The sequence below is a fragment of the Hyla sarda genome, unplaced genomic scaffold (assembly GCF_029499605.1).
Source record: "Hyla sarda isolate aHylSar1 unplaced genomic scaffold, aHylSar1.hap1 scaffold_695, whole genome shotgun sequence".
Classification (NCBI taxonomy): domain Eukaryota; kingdom Metazoa; phylum Chordata; class Amphibia; order Anura; family Hylidae; genus Hyla; species Hyla sarda.
In genome coordinates, this window is record NW_026610713.1 from 154335 (window position 1) to 179203 (window position 24869).

Here is a 24869-nt window from a genome sequence, read left to right on the forward strand (position 1 = left end):
TGATGTGTATACTGGACTATCTGATGTGTATACTGGACTATCTGATGTGTATACTGGACTATCTGATGTGTATACTGGACTATCTGATGTGTATACTGGCTTTCTGACTCTGTCCCAATGGCAGGTGTTAAGAGAAGGATGAGACATGTTTTTTTATTTATATATTTATTAAGAATAATACACAGGATAAATGTCCGTCCTCGGCTCCCGGCTGTAGTCATAGGCCTCAGTCTTCACTGTTCTACAGGATGGTTCTGTTCCGGGTCCGGTATCTTGGTCCTCAGACTGACGTTAATGTCATTTCTGGAAATCTTTACTGACAAATGCTGTAAATCTGTATAGTGGGTCACATGGTATAAGGTGACGCCGCAGAATCCCAGGTATTCAGCCACCATGACGGGGACATACATAATCTCCTCGCAGTGTCCGGTGCACAGATCCGTATAGAAGGAGACCTGACCGACACTGAAGAGCAGCAGCACCACAGAAGTCACTAAGGTGGAGGCCAGCCTTATATGGCAAACAATCCGGCTGCTGTATGACCTTTTGTATAGGAATCCAGCTTGGCACACATTATATATGGCTCCACAAATAAATGCCATACCTGAGCTGATCCTGTGTATTGTAGGATTGTTCCCCATAGTAAATACGGCATTCAGGGCTGTTCCTATGCACATGATGCATCCTAAGGTAAACAAGATCTTCTGGTAAATCCTAAAATGCTTCGCAGATGGTTCAGAGCGCAGGAACATAAATCGGTGCTGCAGGTAGGTGACGGCAACTCCTATGATGGGTGCACCAAAGAACACAACCTTATATATTATCCACTCAGGATATCCTACAGCCGTGTCACTGATAAACGGCTGTCTGCTATGTCCTAGGGCGATGGTCAAGGTGACAAGAGTGCTGAGGCCCAAAAGGTTCCATGTGACCCAAAGGATAGGCAAGAACCCTAATCCCTGGATCTCCATGGCACAAAGAAACAACACAAATCGCTGAGATAAAGGAAAGATTCGCTAAGCAAAAGCCGCTGTCTCTGTCCAACTCTCTCTGTGTAATCAGATTGTCAGGCGGGGTTTTCTATAGGCTCGGAACTCGATGATGTCACATCTGTGATGTCATTCTTTGGTTCATCTCGGTAACACCATCATGCTGCATACTGATTGGTCCTCAGTGTTGTAGATCTTTATGCAGACAATCCTGGCATCACGTTTGCTGATATTTAGTGTTTCCACAGTCAAATAAAACTAGTAATGGCTGAATCCACATTTCAACAGGGTTTTCCAAAATCTCTTCCAACATGAATTCATCTGAATATAACCTTATGTGTCTGTAATTCTGCCAATTCTCTTCTTTTACTACAAAGGTTAATGTTTTGTCAGATGTACAACATATAAAAAGGTTTTTAACATTTCTGTGACTGCTCAGTGGTTAAAAAACCAACACAAAACCATTGCAGATGGGGTTGTACTTGGATATATTTGTACATTTGTAGATGTCCATATTATATTTTATTGTTTTCTGTGTAAAGTCCAATACAAAGAAAATATGTAGAAAAAATTCTGCACTTTTCTTTCTTTCTTTTTTTTTTTTTTTAAAGCTCTTTTGTTCGACGCCGCGCCGTTTAGGAGGCGGCGTCTCAGACTGGCAAAGAGGGGGTTAAATAAAGTTAGAAGAAAAAATAAAATGAGGAGCTGGAGAAATAGGGGGGAGGCGGAACCTAGAAGGGTAGGAGGACAGGGATAGGCTAGGTTAACAGGAAGGGGAGGAGGAGTAATAGGGGATAAAATGTGTTGCTGAGGCTTGCGGCTTCCTCTTTGTGGAGTCCCCGGCAAGTGTGAAGATTCCCGCCCACCCACCCCTTTTACGTTCTATTTTGGTATTAAAAAAAAAAAAAAAAATTTGGAATAGTTGGTATAAAAAAAAAAATTATGTTAATTTGTGTCGGTGTTTTATCCCTTGGTTATAGGTGGGTCCCGTGGGACTTTTAGGGCTATTCGGCTGAATGGTGCCTGTTGGGTCGCTGTGACCTTGGGATCTGGTGATGTGGAGCGGGTTGTGGTTTGGTTCCCGTTTTAATGTTGTTCTCTTTTAGGCTAAGTCACAGCGTGGCGGAGGAGAAATTTGGAGGAGATTTTCCTGGAGAGTAGAGTGTGATGCCCGTCGAAGAGGGCGGCCGGCTGACCGCTTACCTCTGAGAGTGTTCAATCAGAAGTTCGGATATAAATTGTTTATTTTAATGGTTATTAAATATACGCTGTGGCCGACCCCCAGTTGTCCAGCAAAAGCAAGAAGTGGTCAGTGTTTTTATTATATCCAGCGAACAGTTAGAAACATAAATAAACTGAAGGTCACCTATTGTCAGTCTAAAAGAAACCAAGAATAAGTCCGTACAATGCTTTTCTAACATACATATTATTACAACAGTTCTTTGGGTCAGCTGATTGACAGCCCTTCTTTAGTTACACAATATACCTGTATCTTGGCCCCCATAGACATCACATGGTAACAGTACCTACTGCGTCCATCGGTTTCATGGCTGTCCTGTGGGGGCTACACACGACCACGTTCACCCCCTTTTCTTATGTTTATAATTAAAAGTTTGTTAAAAAAAAATTGTGGAAGGAAAACAAATTAAATTAAACTCAACCAGTCTCAGGTAGCCCCCCCCCCCCCCTCCCCCGGTGACATATTTACCATAGAGCCGGTATTGGGGTCTTGCACTATGGAATAACAGCACGTGTCTCATTGGTCTGTGTAGATTACTGAGGTCTGGTGCGCTCCTATATTTGCAAATAACTATAAAAATGTGCAGTTTAAACAAGGTAATAGGTAATTTCCCATTGGCCTCCTGAAATGCTGCTATGAAGGAAGGTTTGGGTTACACCTGGAATCAATTACCTCCAAACTGAGATGAGGAAATGTAAATGGAGACGTGAATGGCCCTGTTTATTATGTTTATTTATACTGTAAAATATACTGTATCTGCGCTGCATTTTGGATCCACATATTATATCAAAATTCAAGAGTCTCAAAGAAAAGGGATAAAAAGACCAGGGAACAGGGGCGTAGGAACCCTCACAAATCTGGGGGATAACATTTTAATTGGTTGTTTTGCAAGGGCGGAGTCACAAAGGACCAGAGGGAGTGGAACCATGCAATGTTGGGTGACGCTACAAAATTGAGCTTCAGGCTCCTCAGCACAGGTACCTTCAGGGAGCAGTGAATTCAGGAGACCGGGACCTGTCAGGACTGTGGGAGGTCAGGATCTGTCAGGACTGTGGGAGGTCAGGATCTGTCAGGACTGTGGGAAGTCAGGATCTGTCAGGACTGTGGGAGGTCAGGATCTGTTAGGACTGTGGGAGGTCAGGATCTGTCATGACTGTGGGAGGTCAGGATCTGTCAGGACTGTGGGAGGTCAGGATCTGTCAGGACTGTGGGAGGTCAGGATCTGTCAGGACTGTGGGAGGTCAGGATCTGTCAGGACTGTGGGAGGTCAGGATCTGTCAGGACTGTGAGAGGTAGGCTGTGTGTGCGGTCAGGGCGGGGAGTTCTCTACAGCCTGTGTAGACACAAAAACACCTTAACGTCACAGGGTGTACATGTATGCCCTGATCGCAGTACTAGTGTATGAAGTGCACTTACTTGCTGAGCGCGCTTCATTCCTGGTAAGTATTGATTGCAATTATCAGCAATCATGCCCCTCCCCTAATAAAAGTGTAAATCACCCCCTTTACCCAATAAAGTAATGTGGTGTCACTGCGTGTGGAAATGTCCAAACTATTAAAATATAACGTCAGTGGTGTAAACATAAAAAAAATTCCAGAATTTCTGATTTTTGGTCACTTCAAGAAAAAAATTAATAAAAAGGATTAAAAAAAAGTTCAGTCAAAACAAAAATGGTGCAAAAACTACAGATTATGGCACAAAATATGAGCCCCCATACAGCTATTTATAGGGAAAAAAGGGTTATAGGGTCAGAAAAGGAAAATTTTAAGCATACTAATTTTCACCCAAAAAGCTTTAATTTTATAAAAGTAGTAAAATAAAACAAAACCTATATAAATTGGGTATCATTGTATGGACCTACAGAATAAAGATAGTATTGTCTGTGGTAGAAGGGCTGACGTACGTTACATTTATGAAATGGCGCACAGCATGTGATCAATTTGTCTGAGCCATACACAGCGAGGAGAAATGATCTCAGCACAGACAATTTTACACTGAAAGAAAAAGTGTCTGTGTTCTGTGCTGTGTGTGGCTGCATGCTGACCCTCTCCTGACCCTCTGCTGACCCTCTGCTGACCCCCTGCTGACCCTCTGCTGACCCCCTGCTGACCCTCTGCTGACCCCCTAGAACTTCTTTATTTTTCCATATACACGGCTGTATGAGGGCTAATTTTTTGTGCCATGATCTGTAGTTTTAACATGTTTTATATTTTATTTATTTATATTTTTACTTCTGTGAAATGTGAAAAGAGGGTAAATTATTTTTTGGGGGAGGGGCCTATTCACATTCATTTAAACTCAGGGTGTGCTGGGAGTTGTAGTTGTGTACCATAAAGAGAGACACATTAGAGCTGCAAGCCCCAGCCTTTAACTCTCCAAATGTTGCAAAACTACAACTCCAAACATGTCCTAACAGTCAGGGCATGCTGGTAGTTGTAGTTTTGTACCCTACAGAGAGACCTGTTAAGGCAGTGTGTCCTTATGGGATCTGGGGACTATGTTTAGGAGAAGGATCTGGCATCTATGTTTGGGGGAAGAGTGTGGTCTGGGGTCTGTACCCAGCCAAGCTGTCATGAGAGGGCAGCATGTTATATGTGTATGGTGGCTGGGGGGGGTGAGCTGCAGATGGGGAGCAGAGCTCGGTGACGGTACCTTCAGCTTCCCTGTGCGCGGCGGCTCTTTGTACACACTCCTGGCCAATGGCTCGGGGGAGGAGAAGCCCTGTCTTGCTCCAGTGGGCTCAGGCCGCCCCTCTGCTCTATGGGAATACAGAGGCCAGCCTGGCTGCTTGTTATTCGGCTGCTGTGCCTGATTAACAAGTGTCCTGACCTGCTGTGCGGGACCATAGCGCTTAGCGACACCCTCTGTATATTCCTGCCAATGCCCAGGGCCGGACTGGGTGTGAAAACCAGCCCTGGAAACAATTACATACCAGCCCCATAGTGTTGTGTCATTATACCAGCACGTCGTCATTTTCTTCTTCATAAAAGGTAAACCAGGGGTAGACATCCTGTTGCCACTCCGGATGTTGTGGACTACACCTCCCATGATGCTTTGCAAGCCTTATTGGAGATGTAGTCCAAAACATCTGGAGAGTCGAAGGTTACCTACCCCTGCTCTAAACCAAAAATATATCCTATTGCAATATATAAGACCATCACCCTAGTCTTTCTCCCTCAACCTGTTTACATTTCCTTCCCCACAAACATATAATATTAAAATATATAATCACCACAGCCCAAGTTGCCTAACTTTAGACCCCTACATAATATAATCTAAGAATGCCTCATCTCAAATTCCCATGTCAGATCTTCCCCGTCCTCCACTGTTTCCTGAGCTCTAATACAATGCTGACTCCCCTCCTGAGCTCTAATACAATGCTGACTCCCCTCCTGAGCTCTAATACAATGCTGACTCCCCTCCTGAGCTCTAATACAATGCTGACTCCCCTCCTGAGCTCTAATACAATGCTGACTCCCCTCCTGAGCTCTAATACAATGCTGACTCCACTCCTGAGCTCTAATACAATGCTGACTCCCCTCCTGAGCTCTAATACAATGCTGAATCCCCTCCTGAGCTCTAATACAATGCTGACTCCCCTCCTGAGCTCTAATACAATGCTGACTCCCCTCCTGAGCTCTAATACAATGCTGACTCCCCTCCTGAGCTCTAATACAATGCTGACTCCCCTCCTGAGCTCTAATACAATGCTGAATCCCCTCCTGAGCTCTAATACAATGCTGACTCCCCTCCTGAGCTCTAATACAATGCTGACTCCCCTCCTGAGCTCTAATACAATGCTGACTCCCCTCCTGAGCTCTAATACAATGCTGACTCCCCTCCTGAGCTCTAATAGAATGCTGACTTCCTAATCTAATACACTGCAGACCCCGCTCCCCCAATATACTGCTGAACCCCTCCCCCTAATAAACTGCTGTTCCACCCCCCCCCCTAATTCTGACCCCCCTCCACTCCCATCCCCCCTAATTCACTATTGATCCCCCTCCCCCTAATATACTGATGATCCCCTCCCCGTAATACACTGCTGCCCCCCCAATGCTGACCCCCCTCCTCTCCCATCCCCCCTAATACACTGCTGATCCTCCTCCCATCCCCCTGAATACAATGCTGATACCTTCTCACCTAATACAATGCTGATCCACCCTCCCCCTAATACCATGCTGATCGCCCCTCCCCCTAATACAATGCTGATTCCCCCTCCCCCTAATACAATGCTGATTTCCCCATCCCCCTAATACAATTCTGGTGTCCCGGTACCGTATTTCATACTGTACCTTAGTTAGGGGTCCCCAAAGTCAGAGTTCCTAGGAACTGTGGGAGTCCGCTTTTCTAGTCATCCCCTAGTCACCCCTCATATGGTTAATATTCTGCTAAATTATATGTAAATGCTGTATATAATATGTATGCTTACCTGCATAGCATCGCAGGACCTTAGGTCATGTGACTCGCTTTAGAACTCTATGGTAGGTAAAAGGATCTTTGGAGGTTCATGGGTCATGTGATTACCCATAATGCTTTGTAAAACTGATTGACAGATGGTCTGAACCAATCCTAAAATGGCCAGCCCCTGCCCATATAAGGGAGCTTCAGCCAATAGACGCTCTCTTGGGTTGCTGACACTTCATGAGGACAGACCTCCGCAACTTACAACGACTACTACTAGGCCACAGCCTGCCGGCCTCGGCCTGAAACGAAACAGTGAGTTCTTACAACTTCCCAGCTTATGCTAGCGAGACCTCTGGACCTAAACATACCCCTAAATCCAGTGGATCTATGCTTACAAAATCCTACTAATCTAAAGAACTTACAAAAGTCCCAACTATACATCAATCTCAGCTGCGCTGTACATAGACTTTGGTATAAAGACTGTTCCTGTTATCCCATGTTAGAGAAAATCTTCAGTAAAGTTTCTGAAAGTTTTCAGCAAAGCTCTGGTTGTGGACATTGCATTTATTCTACATCTCCCTATCGGAGGAATGTCTTCTAAGGGACTGACATCTGCTAATTTGTGTTTGTTTGTTTTTTGCTAACTTCTTTGGTTTTTCAGCAACAACCATGTTCAAGAAAGTGTGCCTAGCAGGACTATGCTAAGACTGTTCCAAGTTTTGCAACGTAACCATTAAGCTTATGCCTGACCGTCAGGTCAAGAGACTCCTAGCCTACAGGAGATTCGTAAGATTTGTAGGTGGACTGCATATCCTTACACGCCAGTTTTGTGTATATACCTCAAAATTACTTCTAGTGTAGGTGGACTGCTGATCCTTACACGCCAGTTTTGTGTATATGCCTTATACCTCCATAGTAACGTAAGAGTTTCTTGCTAAAAAATTGCACTTATCAGGTGTATTTACCTCAACCCTGTTGGAGTGTTTAATAAATATTTCTGCTAGTATAAGAAAATGTAAGTAGTTGTACACAGGAAAAAAAATTCTGCCTTGTGTCTGTGTACATAAAAATGTAAATGGGTGTTGTACACAGAAAAATGTCTGCTTAAATGCATGTGCACACAAAAGGTGAAATGTAAATAATTCTTGTACACATGTACATACACTAGGAAATTTTAAAGGTGTTGTAGTAGTTGCTTAAAAGGTGACTCTCTCAGCTCCTCTGAGAGTATCATTACTGTCACCCATCACCAGCACCTGTCACAGGGTAAACTACCCTTAAGATACCAAGACTGATCTTCCAAATAGTATCTGTACACATAGTACATCACATAAATCACTTAAGGAGTACTTATCTCATTCTAACTTAGTACACCAAAATAGACTATATCTCACATTAAGAAGCAAAAAACAACACTTTAGGAATTGTAGCCTAATTCGTTGTACAATTCCTGCCACTGTTATGTACACTAATTTCTCTTTTCTCTCTACGTGTGTGAGATGCCCTGCCCGGCCAGCAGGTGCTCTTGCGAGCTAAAAATTGATGCACGTATTTACTAAAGGTAACCTAGGTAAGGTTATACTGTTGTGTTCTAGGGGTAAGAGCGTGTAGCCAATAGACCCTAGTAGCTAGCTTATTGGTAGACAGCCTCAGGCAAGCCAATATAACTTTCGTGTACAAGCAGGTAACTTAAATGGCAAAAAGAAAATGTTTAGTGAGATATAAAAATGTCTAGAAAGCTTGAGAAATGTTTTAGAGAGCTTTAAAAATGTCTAGGAAGCTTGAGAAATGTCTATAGAGCTTCATAAATGTATAGAAAGCTTTAAAATGTCTAGTGAGATAACGCTAGTCAGAGAAAATAGAATTTTTTTTGTCAAGATGTATATAATGTATGGTAATTTCATCCTTAGTCCTAGTTCCTCTGCCTTAGGGGACAGGCGTCGGGGTCGACTTGTTTTAAGTAAGGGGGTTTGTGGTGTCCCGGTACCGTATTTCATACTGTACCTTGGTTAGGAGTCCCCAAATTCAGAGTTCCTAGGAACTCTGGGGGTCGGCTTCTCTAGTCATCCCCTAGTCACCCCTCATATAGTTAATATTCTGCTAAATTATATGTAAATGCTGTATATAATATGTATGCTTACCTGCATAGCGTCGCAGGACCCTAGTTCATGTGACTCGAGTTAGAACTCTATGGTAGGTAAAAGGACCTTTGGAGGTTCATGGGTCATGTGATTACCCATAATGCTTTGTAAAACTGATTGACAGATGGTCTGAACCAATCCTAAAACGGCCAGCCCCTGCCCATATAAGGGAGCTTCAGCCAATAGACGCTCTCTTGGGTTGCTGACACTTCATGAGGACAGACCTCCGCAACTTACAACGACTACTACTAGGCCACAGCCTGCCAGCCTCGGCCTGAAACGAAACAGTGAGTTCTTACAACTTCCCAGCTTATGCTAGCGAGACCTCTGGACCTAAACATACCCCTAAATCCAGCAGATCTATGCTTACAAAATCCTACTAATCTAAAGAATTTACAAAAGTCCCAACCATGCGTCAATTTCAGCTGCGCTGTACATACACTTTGTTATAAAGACTGTTCCTGTTATCCCATGTTACAGAAAATCTTCAGTAAAGTTTCCGAAAGTTTTCAGCAAAGCTCTGGTTGTGGACATTGCATTTATTCTACATCTCCCTATCGCTTTTGGGAAGGGTGGCGATAGGCCAAGCATCACAGTATTAACCCTCACCCTGGCGTCACGATTGACAAGAGTTAATTATACCTGTGATATACCTTACAGCAACACCCCAACTGGCATACACTTCCCCCCAAGGCACCACACAATACTGATCACGCCCTCCCCCATTTACAATGCTGACTCCCCTTCCCTTCCATCCCCCCAAAACACTGCTGCCATCCCCCCTAATACACTGCTGATCCCCCCTCCCCCCTAATACACTGCTGATTCCCTCTCTTATCCCCCCTAATACAATGCTGTTCACCCCCTCCCCCTAATACAATGCTGATCCCCCCCCCCCCGGGCCCCTCTAATACACTGCTGTATCCCACTCCTGTCCCCCTCCACTTAATACAATGCTGTCCCCCCCCCCCCAGGGCCAGATTAAGGCTGCCTGGAAGACGGAGCACTTCATTATGATGTTCCCCCACATTAGGTGCATGATAATTCCCCCACATTAGGTGCAGTATAAGTCCCCGCACATTAGGTTGGCAGTACAAGTCCCCGCACATTAGGTTGGCAGTACAGTTCCCTCACATTAGGTGTGCAGTACAGTTCCCCCACATTAGGTGTGCAGTACAGTTCCCCCACATGAGGTGCAGTACAGTTCCCCCACATTAGGTGCAGCATAGTCCCCCACATTAGGCTGGCAGTATAGTTCCCCACATTAGGTTGGAAGTTTAGTTCCCCACATTTGGTCTGCAGTATAGTCCCCCACATTAGGTATGCAGTATAGTTCCCCACTTTAGGTGCAGTGTAGCTCCCCCACATTAGGTGCAGTATAGTCCCCCACATTAGGCTGGCAGTATAGTTCCCCACATTAGGTTGGCATTATAGTTCCCCACATTAGGTTGGCAGTAAAGTCCCCCAAATAAGGTTGGCAGTATAGTCCCCCACATTAGGTTGGCAGTATAGTCCCCCACATTACGTACAGTATAGTTCCCCACATTAGGTGCAGTATAGTCCCCCACATTAGGTGCAGTATAGTTCCCCCACATTAGGTGCAGGATAGCTCCCCCACATTAGGTGCAGGATAGTTCCCCCACATTAGGTGCAGTATAGTTCCATCACATTAGGTGCAGTATAGTTCCCCCACATTTGGTGCAGTATAGTTCCCCCACATTAGGTGCAGTATAGTTACCCACATTTGGTGCAGTATAGTCCCCCCACACATTAGGTGCAGTATAGTTACCCACATTAGGTTGGCAGTATAGTCCCCAACATTAGGTGCAGTATAGTTCCCCACCGGGAAATTTCCTGGTATTTCGGTAGGTCAGCCTGGCCCTGCCAATGCCTAGTCATTTTTCTGAATACGGTCTCTATAGTATGGTCCCTATCTGGCGGTGACTTATGGCAAAAGGAGGGGGGTGGGGGCCGACTTTTTCACAAAAAAGTAGCAGCGATAAATTCCTGACCACTGCTACGCATAAACCAATTTGACTGTGTTCAGTGACTTCTTGCAAATCGGCTGCAGCAAAAAGTCATTTTTACTGAAAAGTGAACTTTGTAGAAACATTGGGGAAGATTTATCAAAACCTATACAGAGGAAAAGTTGCCCAGTTGCCCATAGCAACCAATCAGATCGCTTCTTTCATTTTTCAGAGGCCTTGTTAAAAATGAAATAATCGATCTGATTGGCTGCTTTGGTCAACTGGGTAACTTTTCCTCTGGACAGGTTTTGATAAATCTACCCCATTAGCCCCCAAAAAGTTTCAAAATGGCGTTTAAAAAAAAAATATCAATTTGGCCGCACAAAATAGTTTTTTGGTTTACAGTTTGTGCTAAAACGAGTAAAGTCATTACAAAGTACAATTGGTAGTGCGAAAAACAAGCCCCATATGGGTAGATGGTAAATTGAAAGCATTATTATGAGTATTAGAAGGCCAGGAGGAAAAAACTGACTTGCAAAAATGAAAAACTATCCCTCTTAAACCCCTTTCTGCATATGGGCATAAATGTACATGGGGGCTGTGTATTTGTGTATATGGGGCTGCGTATGTGTGTGTATGGAGGGCTGTGTATGCGTGTGTATATGGGGCTGTGTATGTGTGTGTATGGAGGGCTGCATATGTGTGTGTATGGAGGGCTGCGTATGTGTGTGTATGGAGGGCTGTGTATGTGTGTATATGGGGCTGTGTATGTGTGTGTATGGAGGGCTGCATATGTGTGTGTATGGAGGGCTGTGTATGTGTGTATATGGGGGCTGTGTATGTGTTTGTGTGTATGGAGGGCTGCGTATGTGTGTGTATGGAGGGCTGCATGTGTGTATATGGGGGCTGTGTATGTGTTTGTATGGAGGGCTGTGTATGGAGAGCTAAGTGTGTATATGGGGCTGTGTATGTGTGTGTATGGAGGGCTACATATGTGTGTGTATGGAGGGCAACATATGTGTGTGTATGGAGGGCTGCTATTGTGTGTGTATGGAGGGCTGCGTATGTGTGTGTATGGAGGGCTTCGTGTGTGTGTGTGTATGGAGGGCTTCGTATGTGTGTATGGAGTGCTGTGTATGTGTGTGTATGGAGGGCTGCGTATGTGTGTATAGAGGGCTGCGTATGTGTGTGTATGGAGGGCTTCGTATGTGTGTGTATGGAGGGCTTCGTATGTGTGTGTATGGAGGGCTGTGTATGTGTGTGTATGGAGGGCTTCGTATGTGTGTGTATGGAGGGCTTCGTATGTGTGTGCATGAAGGGCTGCGTATGTGTGTATGGAGGGCTGCGTATGTGTGTGGGGTGTCCCGGTACAGGACCTTGTCCTGTCCCTTGTGTTAAGTCCCCTCAGCTAGAGTCCCTCCATCTCCACAGGGCTCTTCTGCAGGGCTCATATCATTGTATTTACATGTATATTATTTAATGTATAGGTAAAATAAATGTATAGTACCCTCCCTGGTCATGTGATCTACATTTGTGAATGTACAGGTATTTAAGGACCGTCCTGGGTCATGTGTCATACCCAGAGTTCACTGGATTCAGGACCTACAGGTTTGCTGGCCAATGAGCTTAATCCAGCCCCCTATTATATAAAGGGCTGTAGTCTGTAAATTCACTCTCTTAGTTCCGGACTATCAAGCAAGCACAATCAGCATATCTTCAATCTCATCTCAAACTAGGCCAAAGCCTAAAGAACCAGCAGCCACTAAAACCGTGAGTTATAAATGTCAACCTACAAATCCTGTGTGACTACTATCCCTACTCAAATCTTATCATTAGTAGCACAGTGGCCTGCTTAAAGCTCATTACTACCAGTCCCAGCAAAGCTTGTGAGGAACCTGCATTCCGGTTGCCTCAGGAGAAGCTGTTTAATTGTAAAGACTGTTGCATACAAGTTCAAGTAAAAGTTTCCAGTTATCTCATAAATCTGCTGTGGACATTCCAGTTATTCTCCCTGACGTTTGTGGGCCGGTTGGCGGCAGGACCTATAGCACTAAGCAAACTACACCCTGGCGTCACGACAAGTAAGGGTGAACACCGCCAAACCCTTCATTCACCATTGTAACACCCCTACACCATATGTGTATATGGAGGGCTGTATATGTGTGTGTATGGAGGGCTGCGTATGTTTGTGTATGGAGGGCTGCGTATGTGTGTGTATGGAGGGCTGTGTATGTGTGTGTATAGAGGGCTGTCTATGTGTGTGTATGGAGGGCTGTGTATGTGTGTGTATAGAGGGCTGTCTATGTGTGTGTATGGAGGACTGCGTATGTGTGTGTATGGAGGTCTGCGTATGTGTGTGTATGGAGGGCGGAATGTGTGTGTGTATGGAGGGCTGCGTATGGGTGTGTATGGAGGGCTGAGTATTTGTATGTGTATGGAGGGCTGCATATGTGTGTGTATGAAGGGCTGCGTATGTGTGTGTATGGAGGGCTGCATATGTGTGTGTATGGAGGGCTGCGTATGTGTGTGTATGGAGGGCTGTGTATGTGTGTGTATGGAGGGCTGCGTATGTGTGTGTATGGAGGGCTGCGTATGTGTGTGTATGGAGGGCTACGTATGTGTGTGTATGGAGGGCTGTGTATGTGTGTGTATGGAGGGCTGCGTATGTGTGTGTATGGAGGGCTGCGTATGTGTTTGTATGGAGGGCTGCGTATGGAATCAGTGTATGTGTGTATATGGGACTGTGTATGTATTTCCTTAGGGACACAGGGAGATTTATCAGTCAGCCTGAAACCCTAATTGTCTGTTTTTTCCCACACCAACCAATCACAGGTCAACTTTCAAACTTGTATGAGCTCTTGTAAAGTGAAAGCTGAGTTGTGATTGGTTGCTATGGGAAAAAACAGACAATTTTGATTCCAGGCTTATTGATAAATCAGGGCCACAGGGTGTAAATGTACACCCTGTGCCTGCTCCTGAACTATGGAGTGTACTCAGGAGCTGAGCCCGCTTCATAGCCAGTTAATAAAAGTTAATATATGTGAATAAGCCCCTTACCTAATAAGTTTCAATCACCCCATTTTTTAATTAAAACAATGTAAACAAAAATAAACACATGTCATATCAGCGCTTACATAAATGTCCAAACTATTAATATATAACGTTAAAGGAGAACTGCAGTGGAATATAACTTATCCCCCATGCGAAGGAAAGAATTGCGCATTTTTGGTCACTTCATATACCAGAAAAAAAAATTCAGAAAGTTCCTCAAAAACAAAATTGGTACCAATAAAAACTACAGACAGCACAATAAATTAGCCTCTATACATCACTGTACATGGAAAAATATTTTTTTTTGTAAAAAAAAAAAAAAAAAAAAGTTGTAAAATAGTAAAATAAAACAAAATTTTTATAAACTGGGTATCCTTTTAATTGTATGGACCCACAGGATAAAGATAATGTGTCATTGTTATCAGAAAGTGAACTGCAAAGAAACAGAAGCCTTTAAAATTACAAAATAATTTTTTTTTTAATTACGCCCACAAATATTTTTTTTTGTTTCACCATTTGTTGGTGAAATGTTTGATGATATTACAAAGTACAATTGGTGGCGCAAAATATAATCCCTCATATGGGTCTGTAGGTAGAAAATTGAAAGTGTTAGGATTTTTAGAAGGTCAGGAGGAAAAAACAAAAGTGCAAAAATAAAATGCTGTCTGGCAATACTGGGAGTAGTTGTTTTGCAACAGCTGGAGGCTCCGTTTTGGAAACCGTGGAGTACCAGACGTTTTTCATTTTTATTGGGGAGGGGGGCTGTGAAGGGTTATGTGTATATGTAGTGTTTTTTACTTTTTTATTTTATTTTTTGTGGTAGTGTAGTGTAGTGTTTTTAGGGTACAGTCGCACGGGCGGGGGTTCACAGTAGTTTCTCGCTGGAAGTTTGAGCTGTTGCAGAAAATTTGCCGCAGCTCAAACTTGCAGCCCGATACTTACTGTAAGCCTCCGCCCATGTGAGTGTACCCTGTACATTCACATTGGGGGGGACATCCAGCTGTTGCAAAACTACAACTCCCAGCATGCGCTGACAGACTGTACATGCTGAGAGTTTTAGTTTTGCAACAGCTGTAGGCACACTGGTTATGTATCACTGAGTTTGTGACCTTACTCAGTGTTTCAAAACCAGTGTGCCTCCAGCTGTTGCAAAACTACAACTCGCAGCATGTACGGTGCATGGTGTAAGGTGACTGCTGGGAGTTGTAGTTTGCAACAGCTGGAGGCACACCGGTCGTGAAACACTGAGTTAGGTAAAAAAAAAACTCTGAGTTTCACAACCAGTGTGCCTTCAGCTGTTGCAAAACTACAACTCTCAGCAGTCACCGACAGCCAACGGGCATACTGGGAGTTGTAGTTATGCAACCAGCAGATGAACCACTACAACTCCCAGGATGCACTTTAGCTGTTTGTGCAAGCTGGCAGTTGAAGTTATACAACAGCTGAAGGTACACTTTTCCATAAAAAAAATGTGCCTCCAGCTGTTGCAAAACCATAAGTCCCAGCATGCCCATAAGGGAATGCTGGGAGTTGTGGTGGTCTGCAGTGGCGTGCCCAGCATTCAAATTTAGGGGGGGCACATGGGGGGCCAGTGACAAAAGTGGGGGGGCAATTTTAAAACGTGCGTATGTGTATATATATATATGTATATATGTATATATACACACACACACACACACACACACACACACACACACACACACACATATATATATATATATATATATATATATATATAAACACACAATGATTTTTCTTCCGTTTTTGCCATAGATTTTTGGGTAAATGACTGATGTCATTATAAAGTAGAATTGGTGGCGCAAAAAATAAGCCATCATATGGACTTTTAGGTGCAAAATTGAAAGGGTTATGATTTTTAAAAGGTAAGGAGGAAAAAACTAAAGTACAAAAACGGAAAAAAGGTTGGACCTTAAGGCGTTAAAACTTTTGGACACTACCATCAACTTTGATAGGGGCATCTAAAGTGTTAATGTCGGACATCAGCCTGATTGGTGATGTCTGGCATTAGTCGAGGGTTCTAGCTAATGATTTATACAACACAGTGGGAGCAGGCATTGGACGTACACATACGCCTTGTGTCCTTAGGGCTCATTTACACGGACGGATCCCCAGCATATTTTACGCTGCGGATCCCCCGACAATGCACACATCGCGGCTGCTCTCGGCCTAGTTCAGAGAGCAGGAGGAGCGGCCATGATGTGCGCGAGTATACACATGAAAGTGTGTCTGCTCGTAGCGGAGGATTGCCATTATGAGCAGGCACAGATAGAGGCAGCACTGTAGGGTCCATTGTCGGCGGATCCGCAGCGTAAAATACACTGTGGATCCACCCCTGAATGAGCCCTTAGGATACGCTCACACGTACAGGATCTGCTGTATATTTTCTGCAGCTGATGTTGCTACCTATTGAAGCTAATGGGTTGCAAAATCAGCTGCACAAAATATGCAGCAAAAATATGCAGCTGATCCTGTACATGTGAATGTACCCTTGTGGGGTTAATGAGGGGTTAATGTGTTCACATGTTGTCCTTCCAGAGGGGTCACTTTCCCTCCTCCAGTGTCCACAGGTTACCAACAGGTCACATTACCAGAATAATTTATGGAAAAATCGCGGCAAAAATTGCGCTGTTTTACCGCGAGTTACAAAAAATTGTTGTGATAATGTGGCCTGTTGGTGACCTGTGGACACTGGAGGAGGGAAAGTGACCCCTCTGGACTGCTACTATATGAAAGGTTCTCTCTCTACTCAGTACCCCTGGTACTGGTTCTCTGTCTTTTCAGTACCCCTGGTACTAGGTCCAATTTGGCTTAAGGCTTGTACTGGCCAGGAGAGCGTCTTGTCAGGTGTGGAAAAAATACATGCACACAAGGTACCCTCTAAGTACGCTCTGTTTTACTATTTGCCAACGTTCATATATATATATACCATGTTGCTTAATAGTTACAAGTCAGCAGAACACAAGAACAGGATGTACGTGCACAACAGTTAGTAATCAGCAGTTGAGAAAACGAGAAGTACGGTACGGGCCTTGCGGTTACAAAAGGCAGAATTAAGATATATCATACAGTATTACAGAATTAAGATATACATCATACAAGATTACAGAATTAAGATACACATCATACAAGATTACAGATCTGTATTATTCTATCAAGACCCTTGTATCCTTCAATCCCCTCTTAAAACCAGTTGTCACTCTAGACAACTTGGTTTTTCTTGTTTTCCATTTTCTTTTGAAAAGTCTTTATGTAGGCAGTATAGCCTTCTGCTGAGTGACGGTGAAGTAGAGGGACTTGGGTGTCTGATGAGGTGGAGAGGAGGATTTTAGTATCTGCAGCAGGTCTTGGCTTGCAGCGTTTCATACATAAGAAAATAAGTTTTATTGACACATATACTATGAGGGTAATGACAGTAATGTGTATTATGAGCTGCAGAATGCCCCCTATCCATCCTCCTATGCCAGGTAGCGGGATTCAATATTGAAAAGGTATCCCCCACCACTTATCCTTGTTGATTTCATTGTCTTTGGCATATTTGTCCCTCAATTTTGGTATGTTCTCAAGCTGGTGGTGCATCTGAATTGTTCCTGAAGTGTCTATGTAATGGCAACAAGTAGGACCTATGCAATAAGTCTTTAGGCATTTTTTAAGTAACACCAGGAAGGTATCTGTCCTAATCTACCGCAGTAGCCCACATCTGGGTTATTCCATGTTGGTTCAGTAAGTTGGTATTCTAACGTGTCATTGCATGGTTGGTGTCCTGTTATATTATAGCAATCTACATCTTGAGTAGCCTGAGTAAAGAGGGTGTTATTTGGCCACCTTGGGTCATGTAAGTACCTTTCTATCTGGCTGGGTTTAAGAAGATCAGCACTTGCGGATGTCCCGTTAAAACTAACTTTTATTCCTTCTGTGGGGATCGCTCCTAGGTCTAGTATATGTGTGACCACTCGAGTTACCCAGGAACCCCCTTTGAAGACCAACATTTGGTGTGGTCCTGGGCTACTTATGTTTCCCTGCCACCATGGCTGCCCCACCCATCCTACTATAGGAATACCCACTGAGGTGTTTCAGTTCTTTGCATATGGTGTCTCGTTGTCAGCAAGCATGTCAAAACAGTCTCCCTGAAATAATAATACATATGAGGGCACAGGGATAGCAAAGTAGGGCATGCTTTGGGCAGACACAGGGGCATGGGTGCATATCCAACAATCCTTCGCAGTGAGGTTTTGTGCTAACATTATATGGTGCTTCAGGAACTTATCGTTTGGGTGTCTCTCTAATTCATTCTGCAGAGTCACCGTGGGGTGAATCAAAGTCAATAAAGTCATTAATGCAAACATCATGAGACTTAGTTTCTTCAACCATCTGCCAGAACAAGGCCAGGGCATCAGCGGGTACATCTTTCAGTAGGCTTTCAAGGTCAGGGCTGTCTGCCCCCGTTATTACCTCCTTTGGGTGATGTTGGACGAGTTTGATCCGAGAGGCGTGGATCCAAGAAGGGCTGTCTTCCGTGAGAACCGCCATCCTCGGCAACAACTGTGGTTGGGGGTCCAAAGGTGAAGTCTCCGGGCTTCTTTCCTTTCGACAGAGTTTTAACCAGGACAGTGTCGCCTTCCTGGAACTGGTGTGTTGGTTCCTGTGGGAGAGAAGGAGAATTACAGACAACTTTTTGTTCTACTTTATCAAGGGTTTGGATGAGGTCTGTGACATATTGTTCCCTTATCTGGTCGAGGTCCCCTTCTTCTGTTATCAGTGGTCGTTAGGCCCATGGAGTCGGGAAAGGCCTATCCATGAGAATCTCAAAAGGGGAGAGTTGTAAAGTCTTATGGGGGGTCATTCTAATTTCTGAGATTATGATGGGAAGGACTTGTTTCCACTTCTCAAAGGTGCTCCCTGTGGCCTACTCCGTGGAAATGAGCAATAAAACTGGGGCACTGTGTTGGGGTATGCATGGTGTCCCCTCTTTGCAGATCAATCCTGTTATAGGATTTTTCTGCAATACCGGATAACACCAATCATAGTCCTCTTGTTTGGGAACAGAGGACTGAAGAGAGAGAAGAAGTTGTGTGTCTACGAGTGAAGGAGGTGTAAGAACTGGTAACATCAGTGAGACAGGTTGTTGTGTAGCAGCCAGTTTGGCGGTGTGGTCTGCTAGAGCATTGTCCTTTGAAATGTGATCAGTCCCATGTGTGTGTGTCCTGCAGTGAATGATGACTAATTGTGATGGTAGGGTAAGTGCATGTAAACGGTGACAGGTTTCTTAGCAAAAAGTGTACAGGCTCTTGTGTGGGCGATGAGTTCTGCAGCTTGTGCGGACTTATAGGGGATGGACTGGGCCTTGAGGACAATGTCAGGTAATTGGACAATAGCATAACTATCATGGTAAACATTGTCATTGGGGCGGGTGCATGACCCATCTACAAAGACTTCTGGAGCATCAGGTATGGGCACTGAAGAGAGGTCGGGCCTGGGTGAGGCGTCAGTGTTGATGACTTGCAAGCAGTCATGTATGTCCGGCATTTTCAGGCCAACTAGTGCGCAGGGCCAGATGTAGGGGAGGCATACACCATTTTCAAGTATGGATTACTGAGGAGAATTACCTCATATCCAGAGAGCCGTTGTGTTTACATGTGTTGTGTATGTAGGCCTTTAAGGAGAGAGATAACATCATGAGAAGTGTACAAGGTAGTGTCATGTCCTAAAGTGAGGATGGTAGCTTGTTCAACAATCATAGCACAGGCAGCAAGAGCTCGCAGACATGCCAGCATCCCCTGTACGGAGACGGGCATCACCTTTGAGAAAAAAGCACAAGGACGCAGTTTGCCTCCGTGAACTTGTGTCAGCACACCCGCCATGGTTTTACAATTGTCTCGTGCATACATGTGGAAAGGCAAATTGTAATCTGGGAGACCTAGCCCTGGACTTGTCATTAAAAGCTTTGTACATTTATGAGGACCATTTGATGAGATCTGGTTTGCCTGATAGGGTAGCATCTCTATGAGCAGTCGGGAATCCACTGTCTGCAGTAGTTTATCATACCCAAGAAAGATTGCATTTCCATCTGGGCGTGCGGGGTGACCAGGCCCGCTACAGACTGGACTCTAGACGTACTCAGCTCCCTTTTCCCTTTTGGCAGAACAAAATCCAGATATTCAACCTGTTCACAACACCATCCTCAAGGCAGGCCTCCTCAGAGAAACTACACATTAACAAATCATTAACATATTGGAGGAGAACAGAACCCTGGGGGGCGTGCCATGAGTTTATAAAGGCTTGGAGGACAATGCTGAACACAACAGGTGAATCAGCATACCCCTGGGACATTGTACACCAGGTTAACTGTAGTCCCTCAAAGAAAAAAGCAAAAAGGAGTCTGGTCTCTTCGTCCACTGGGATCGAGAAGAAAGCATTCTTCAGATCGAGGACAGAAAAATGAGTTGCCTGTGCTGGGATTGATGACAATAGTTGGGTGACATCAGGAACTATAGGGGCAATAGGCACAATTAGTCTGTTGATGGCTCTCAGGTCTTGTACAAAACAGACAGTACCATTGGGTTTGGAGACAGTATGTTCTAAAACTCAAGTTTGTAGGAAATGTTTGATCATAGGGCGGATACCTTTGATTTTTTTCCTGTGACAAGGGGTACTGTTTTTGGTAGACCGGGAGGATGTCTGGTTTGAGTCTTGCCTTGTATGGTGTACAGTCAATATGTCCTACATCATGGTCTCCATGTGACCAGACAATGGGGTCTAACTCAGGTGGGACCTGGGTCGGGGACATAACAGGATAATGTTAGTACCCTGCAGGTGTGACTATGGGTGCGAGGTCAGACGTGACATGTAACCTGGACTGGGATGCAGTGATATGTAATTTGAGTTTACATATGAGGTCTCTTCTCAGGAGGTCTACAGGGCATTCAGGTATGATGCGAAAGGAAGGGAAGGTTAAATGCTCACCCTCGGGGCATTGTGTATACAGGTGCTATGAACATACTCAATTTCAAACAGTAGACATATATATATAGGCATATATATATATATATGCACATACATATATATCCCCTGAAAAACAAAATTACACCAGATCCGAAGAAGAAGCTGTCATGCTCCCTGTAAACCCCACCTTACTCCTCCCAAACCTCTGTGTCACCAGTCACCGCCCCTTTGAGTCTGGCTTCTTGTCTTTCCCCAGTTCTGGTCAGTCACCATGAAACCTCTAGTATCACATGTGTTACTGACTGTTACTTTACATCAAGAGACATACAAGAAACATGTAACATGTAACAATACCGACATTTACAAATACTTAACGTACAACACACAGGGCCCACATTCTCAACAAAGATATAAAAATAAAAGTGTACACAGCTCTCTCAAAAATTTGAAAAATAATTATCTCAAATGCGCATTGTTTATAATCCTGTAAACCATGATTTTAAATGCCTAAAGTAATGATTATCAATTAAATAGTGATCACTTTTTTTATTTATTTTATCTTCTTGGCCAAATTTCTTCTCTTATTACTCCTGTAATATAATCAGACAATTAATCGCATTTCCTGATACATTTCATTTTTTTTCATCAACCCTGTGTTACTGTGAAGGCAAGAAATTAATGAAATATCATCAAATAGTTCAATTTAATACCACGTGAATATATTTTTCTTTTAACACCATTTTCATTACAACACAAACAGCTTCAGAGGGAAAACATTCACTGGTCATTTTCTATACACTCCTGATTCTATACACCTCACACAAATACAACATACTTTATATCATAAGAACCATCCTATAAACGCCATCATATGACCACATACACAGGGCTTTCCTAGCGATTTAGCATATCACTCGATTCCATAGCACTGAACACTCATCTTCACTTCATTTATTCCAGCAGTGTCAGCTCTGCTCATCCTACATTCCTCACACTGCTTCACATGCTTTCTCCTTCACAAATCACCTGCTTGTCCACCAAAACGTTGAGTCTCTATTTCTGACAACAATCTCTAATCCTATCAAATAATTTACACAGCCCTGCATCATAACGCCAACATCCTGTGAACCTTTTCCAAAAATCAGTAACAGTTTCACCTAGTTTTTTTGTTTGCATGCCACAGCAATGGGCAGTGATGATTTTTGTTTGAAAACTTGGTTAAGTTCCTCTTCTAATTCTCTCCATATACGCTCTCTACCCTTCTCGAGATTACAAATGTAGTTGTTAGAGTGGGGGTCAGGTGGTATTTATCATTGGCCCCCTCCCTTGGGAATGGGCTGGAATCCTTCATGAATTCTGACCAACCAGCTATATCATCTACCCTCGGATTCACTAAGTCCCATCCTGTAGGGCTAACTCGGGCCACATAATCCTTACATGTTTCACCGGGAAGGGGAAGAGGATAGGACTTAGATGATTTGGAACCCATGTTCCGTAATTGGTGCAAAACCACAATCTCTGGATTTGGCTGTACTGAACTCTGAAGGTTCCGACAATTCCTCTCAACAGATTAGTGATTCTCTGATTTAATTGCACCAATCACTGAGCATGCATGGTATCTCTGAACAAACTGTCACTTGCTTTCACCACATCCCGGGTCAACAAGTTTACTCTAGCCGGGAGGGTGGGGCGTCTTACAGATGTTTTGAGAACCAGCAGATTATTACTATTATTATTATTATAACAGTTATATGCACCTGACTCTATACATTAAAGCAATGTTAGTATACTCACGTGTCTTCTTAAGCGTAAGGGGAAAAAAAAGGAAGTTACAAGTAAAACACTAAACAGAACTAAACAGAAATACAAGAAGTTTTTTTGTAAGCGTTAAGCCAAATTGAAACAAGACAACCACCCTGGATTGTCAAATTACTCTTAGTTCCTCATTTCCCCTGTTCCCTGAACAGAAGTCAAATACTGTAATACTGTGTCCCAGACACAATATGAAAGTAACTGTTATACTTACTGGAATCGAGACGCGGCCAGTGCCCCCCGGATCGTCAATACCACACAAGGATATGGTTCTTACCGGTCCGGAGGATGACCCTCTCGATCCCGGACGAGCCCCCAGCTGAAAGGTTCTCTCTCTACTCAGTATCCCTGATACTGGTTCTCTGTCTTTTCAGTACCCCTGGTACTAGGTCCAATTTGGCTTAAGGACATCCCTATTTATTTTAAATTGGGGGGGCCCAAGGGGGGGCACGGCCTGATCTAGGGGGGGGCCATGGCCCCCTCTGGCCCCCCCCCCCTCGCGACGCCACTAGTGGTCTGCCTCCTGCTGTTGCATAACTACAGCTCCCAGCATGCCCTTTTTGCATGCTGGGAGCTGTTGCTAAGCAACAGCAGGAGGCTGTAACTCACCTCCTGCTGCTGCTCCGTCGCAGGACTGTCCCTCGCCGCCGCCGTCGCTCCTGGGGCCCCGATCCCAACATGGACGCCGTGGATCGGGGTCCCCAGCACCCGGGGTGCACATCCCGCACCCGCTCACGTCCTCCGGAAGAGGGGCAGAGCGGGTGCGGGAGTGACACCCGCAGCAGGCGCCCTGATTGGTCGGCCGGTAATCCGGCCGACAAATCAGGGCGATCGTGAGGTGGCACCAGTGCCACCTCACCCCTGCAGGCTCTGGCTGTTCGGGGCCGTCAGAGACGGCCCCGATCAGCCAGTAATTCCGGGTCACTGGATACCCGATTGACCCGGAATCGCCGCAGATCGCTGGACTGAATTGTCCAGCGATCTGCGGCCATCGCCGACATGGGGGGGCATAATGACCCCCCTGGGCGATATGCCGGGATGCCTGCTGAATGATTTCAGCAGGCATCCGGCTCCGGTCCCCAACCGGCTAGCAGTGGGGACCGAAATTCCCACGGGCGTATGGATACGCCCTGCGGCCTTAAGGACTCGGAATGCAGGGCGTATCCATACGCCCTGCGTCCTTAAGAGGTTAATGACCAAGCCCATTTTCACCTTAAGGACCAGGCCAATTTTATTTTTGCGTTTTTGTTTTTTCCTCCTCGCCTTCTAAAATCCATACCTCTTTTATATTTCCATCTAAAGACCCATAGAAGGGCTTGTTTTTTGCGGGACCAATTGTACTTTGTAATGAAACCTCTCATTTTACCATAAAATGTACTGCAAACCCCCCAAAAAAATTTTTAGGGAGGAAATTTAAATGAAAACCAAAATTTTGCACATTTTGGAGGGTTTGGTTTTCACACTGTACACTTTGCGGTAAAAATGACATGTGTTCTTTATTCTGTGGGTCAATACGATTAAAATGATACCCATGGCTAGATACTTTACTTTTATATTTTTGTACCGCTTAAAAAAAATCTAAAACTTTTTGTACAAAATCAGTAATCTAAAATCGCCCTATTTTGACCACCTATAACTTTTTCATTTTTCAGTATATAGGGCGGTATGAGGGCTCATTTTTTGCGCCATCATCTGTGCTTTATTTAGATACCACATTTGCATATATAAAACTTGTAGATAATTTTTTATTAATTTATTTTTTAATAAAATGTGACAAACAAGCAGCATTTTTGGACATTTTCTTATTTTTTACGTTTACGCCATTCACTGAACGGGATCATAAACAATATATTTTGATAGTTTGGACATTTATGCATGCGGCGATACCAAATATGTTTATTTAAAAAAAAAATTACGCTTTTTGGGGGTAAAATTGGAAAAACTGACAATTTTCATTTTTATTGGGGGAGGGGATTTTCCACTTTTTAAAAAAAAAACTTTTTATCTTTACATTTTTCAACTTTTTTTTTTTACACTTTTTATGTTCCCATAGGGGACTATCTATAGCAATCCTTTGATTGCTAATACTGTGCATTGCTATGTATAGGACATAGCACTGCTCAGTATTATCGGTGATCTTCTGCTCTGGTCTGCTCGATCGCAGACCAGAGCAGAAGACCCCGGGAGACAGCCGGAGCTAGGTAAGGGGACCTCCGGCTGTTATGCTGGAAGATCGGATCGCCGCGGCAGCGCTGCGGGTGATCCGATCATTTAATCAAAGTGCCGCAATGCTGCAGATGCC

At 44.1% G+C, this 24869-nt stretch overlaps 1 protein-coding gene across 1 annotated transcript; it reads right to left on the minus strand.

Annotated features, from left to right (window-relative positions):
* Window positions 1-233: 233 nt before the first annotated feature.
* Window positions 234-971, minus strand: LOC130343853 (DNA damage-regulated autophagy modulator protein 1-like). The gene has a single exon (XM_056554393.1). The coding sequence runs from the start codon at window positions 969-971 to the stop codon at window positions 234-236; it is 738 nt and encodes a 245-aa protein (XP_056410368.1).
* Window positions 972-24869: the final 23898 nt, after the last annotated feature.

Excerpts from the sequence above, each read along its gene's own strand:
- LOC130343853 (XM_056554393.1), bottom strand. The coding sequence starts at position 971 with ATGGAGATCCAGGGATTAGGGTTCTTGCCTATCCTTTGGGTCACATGG.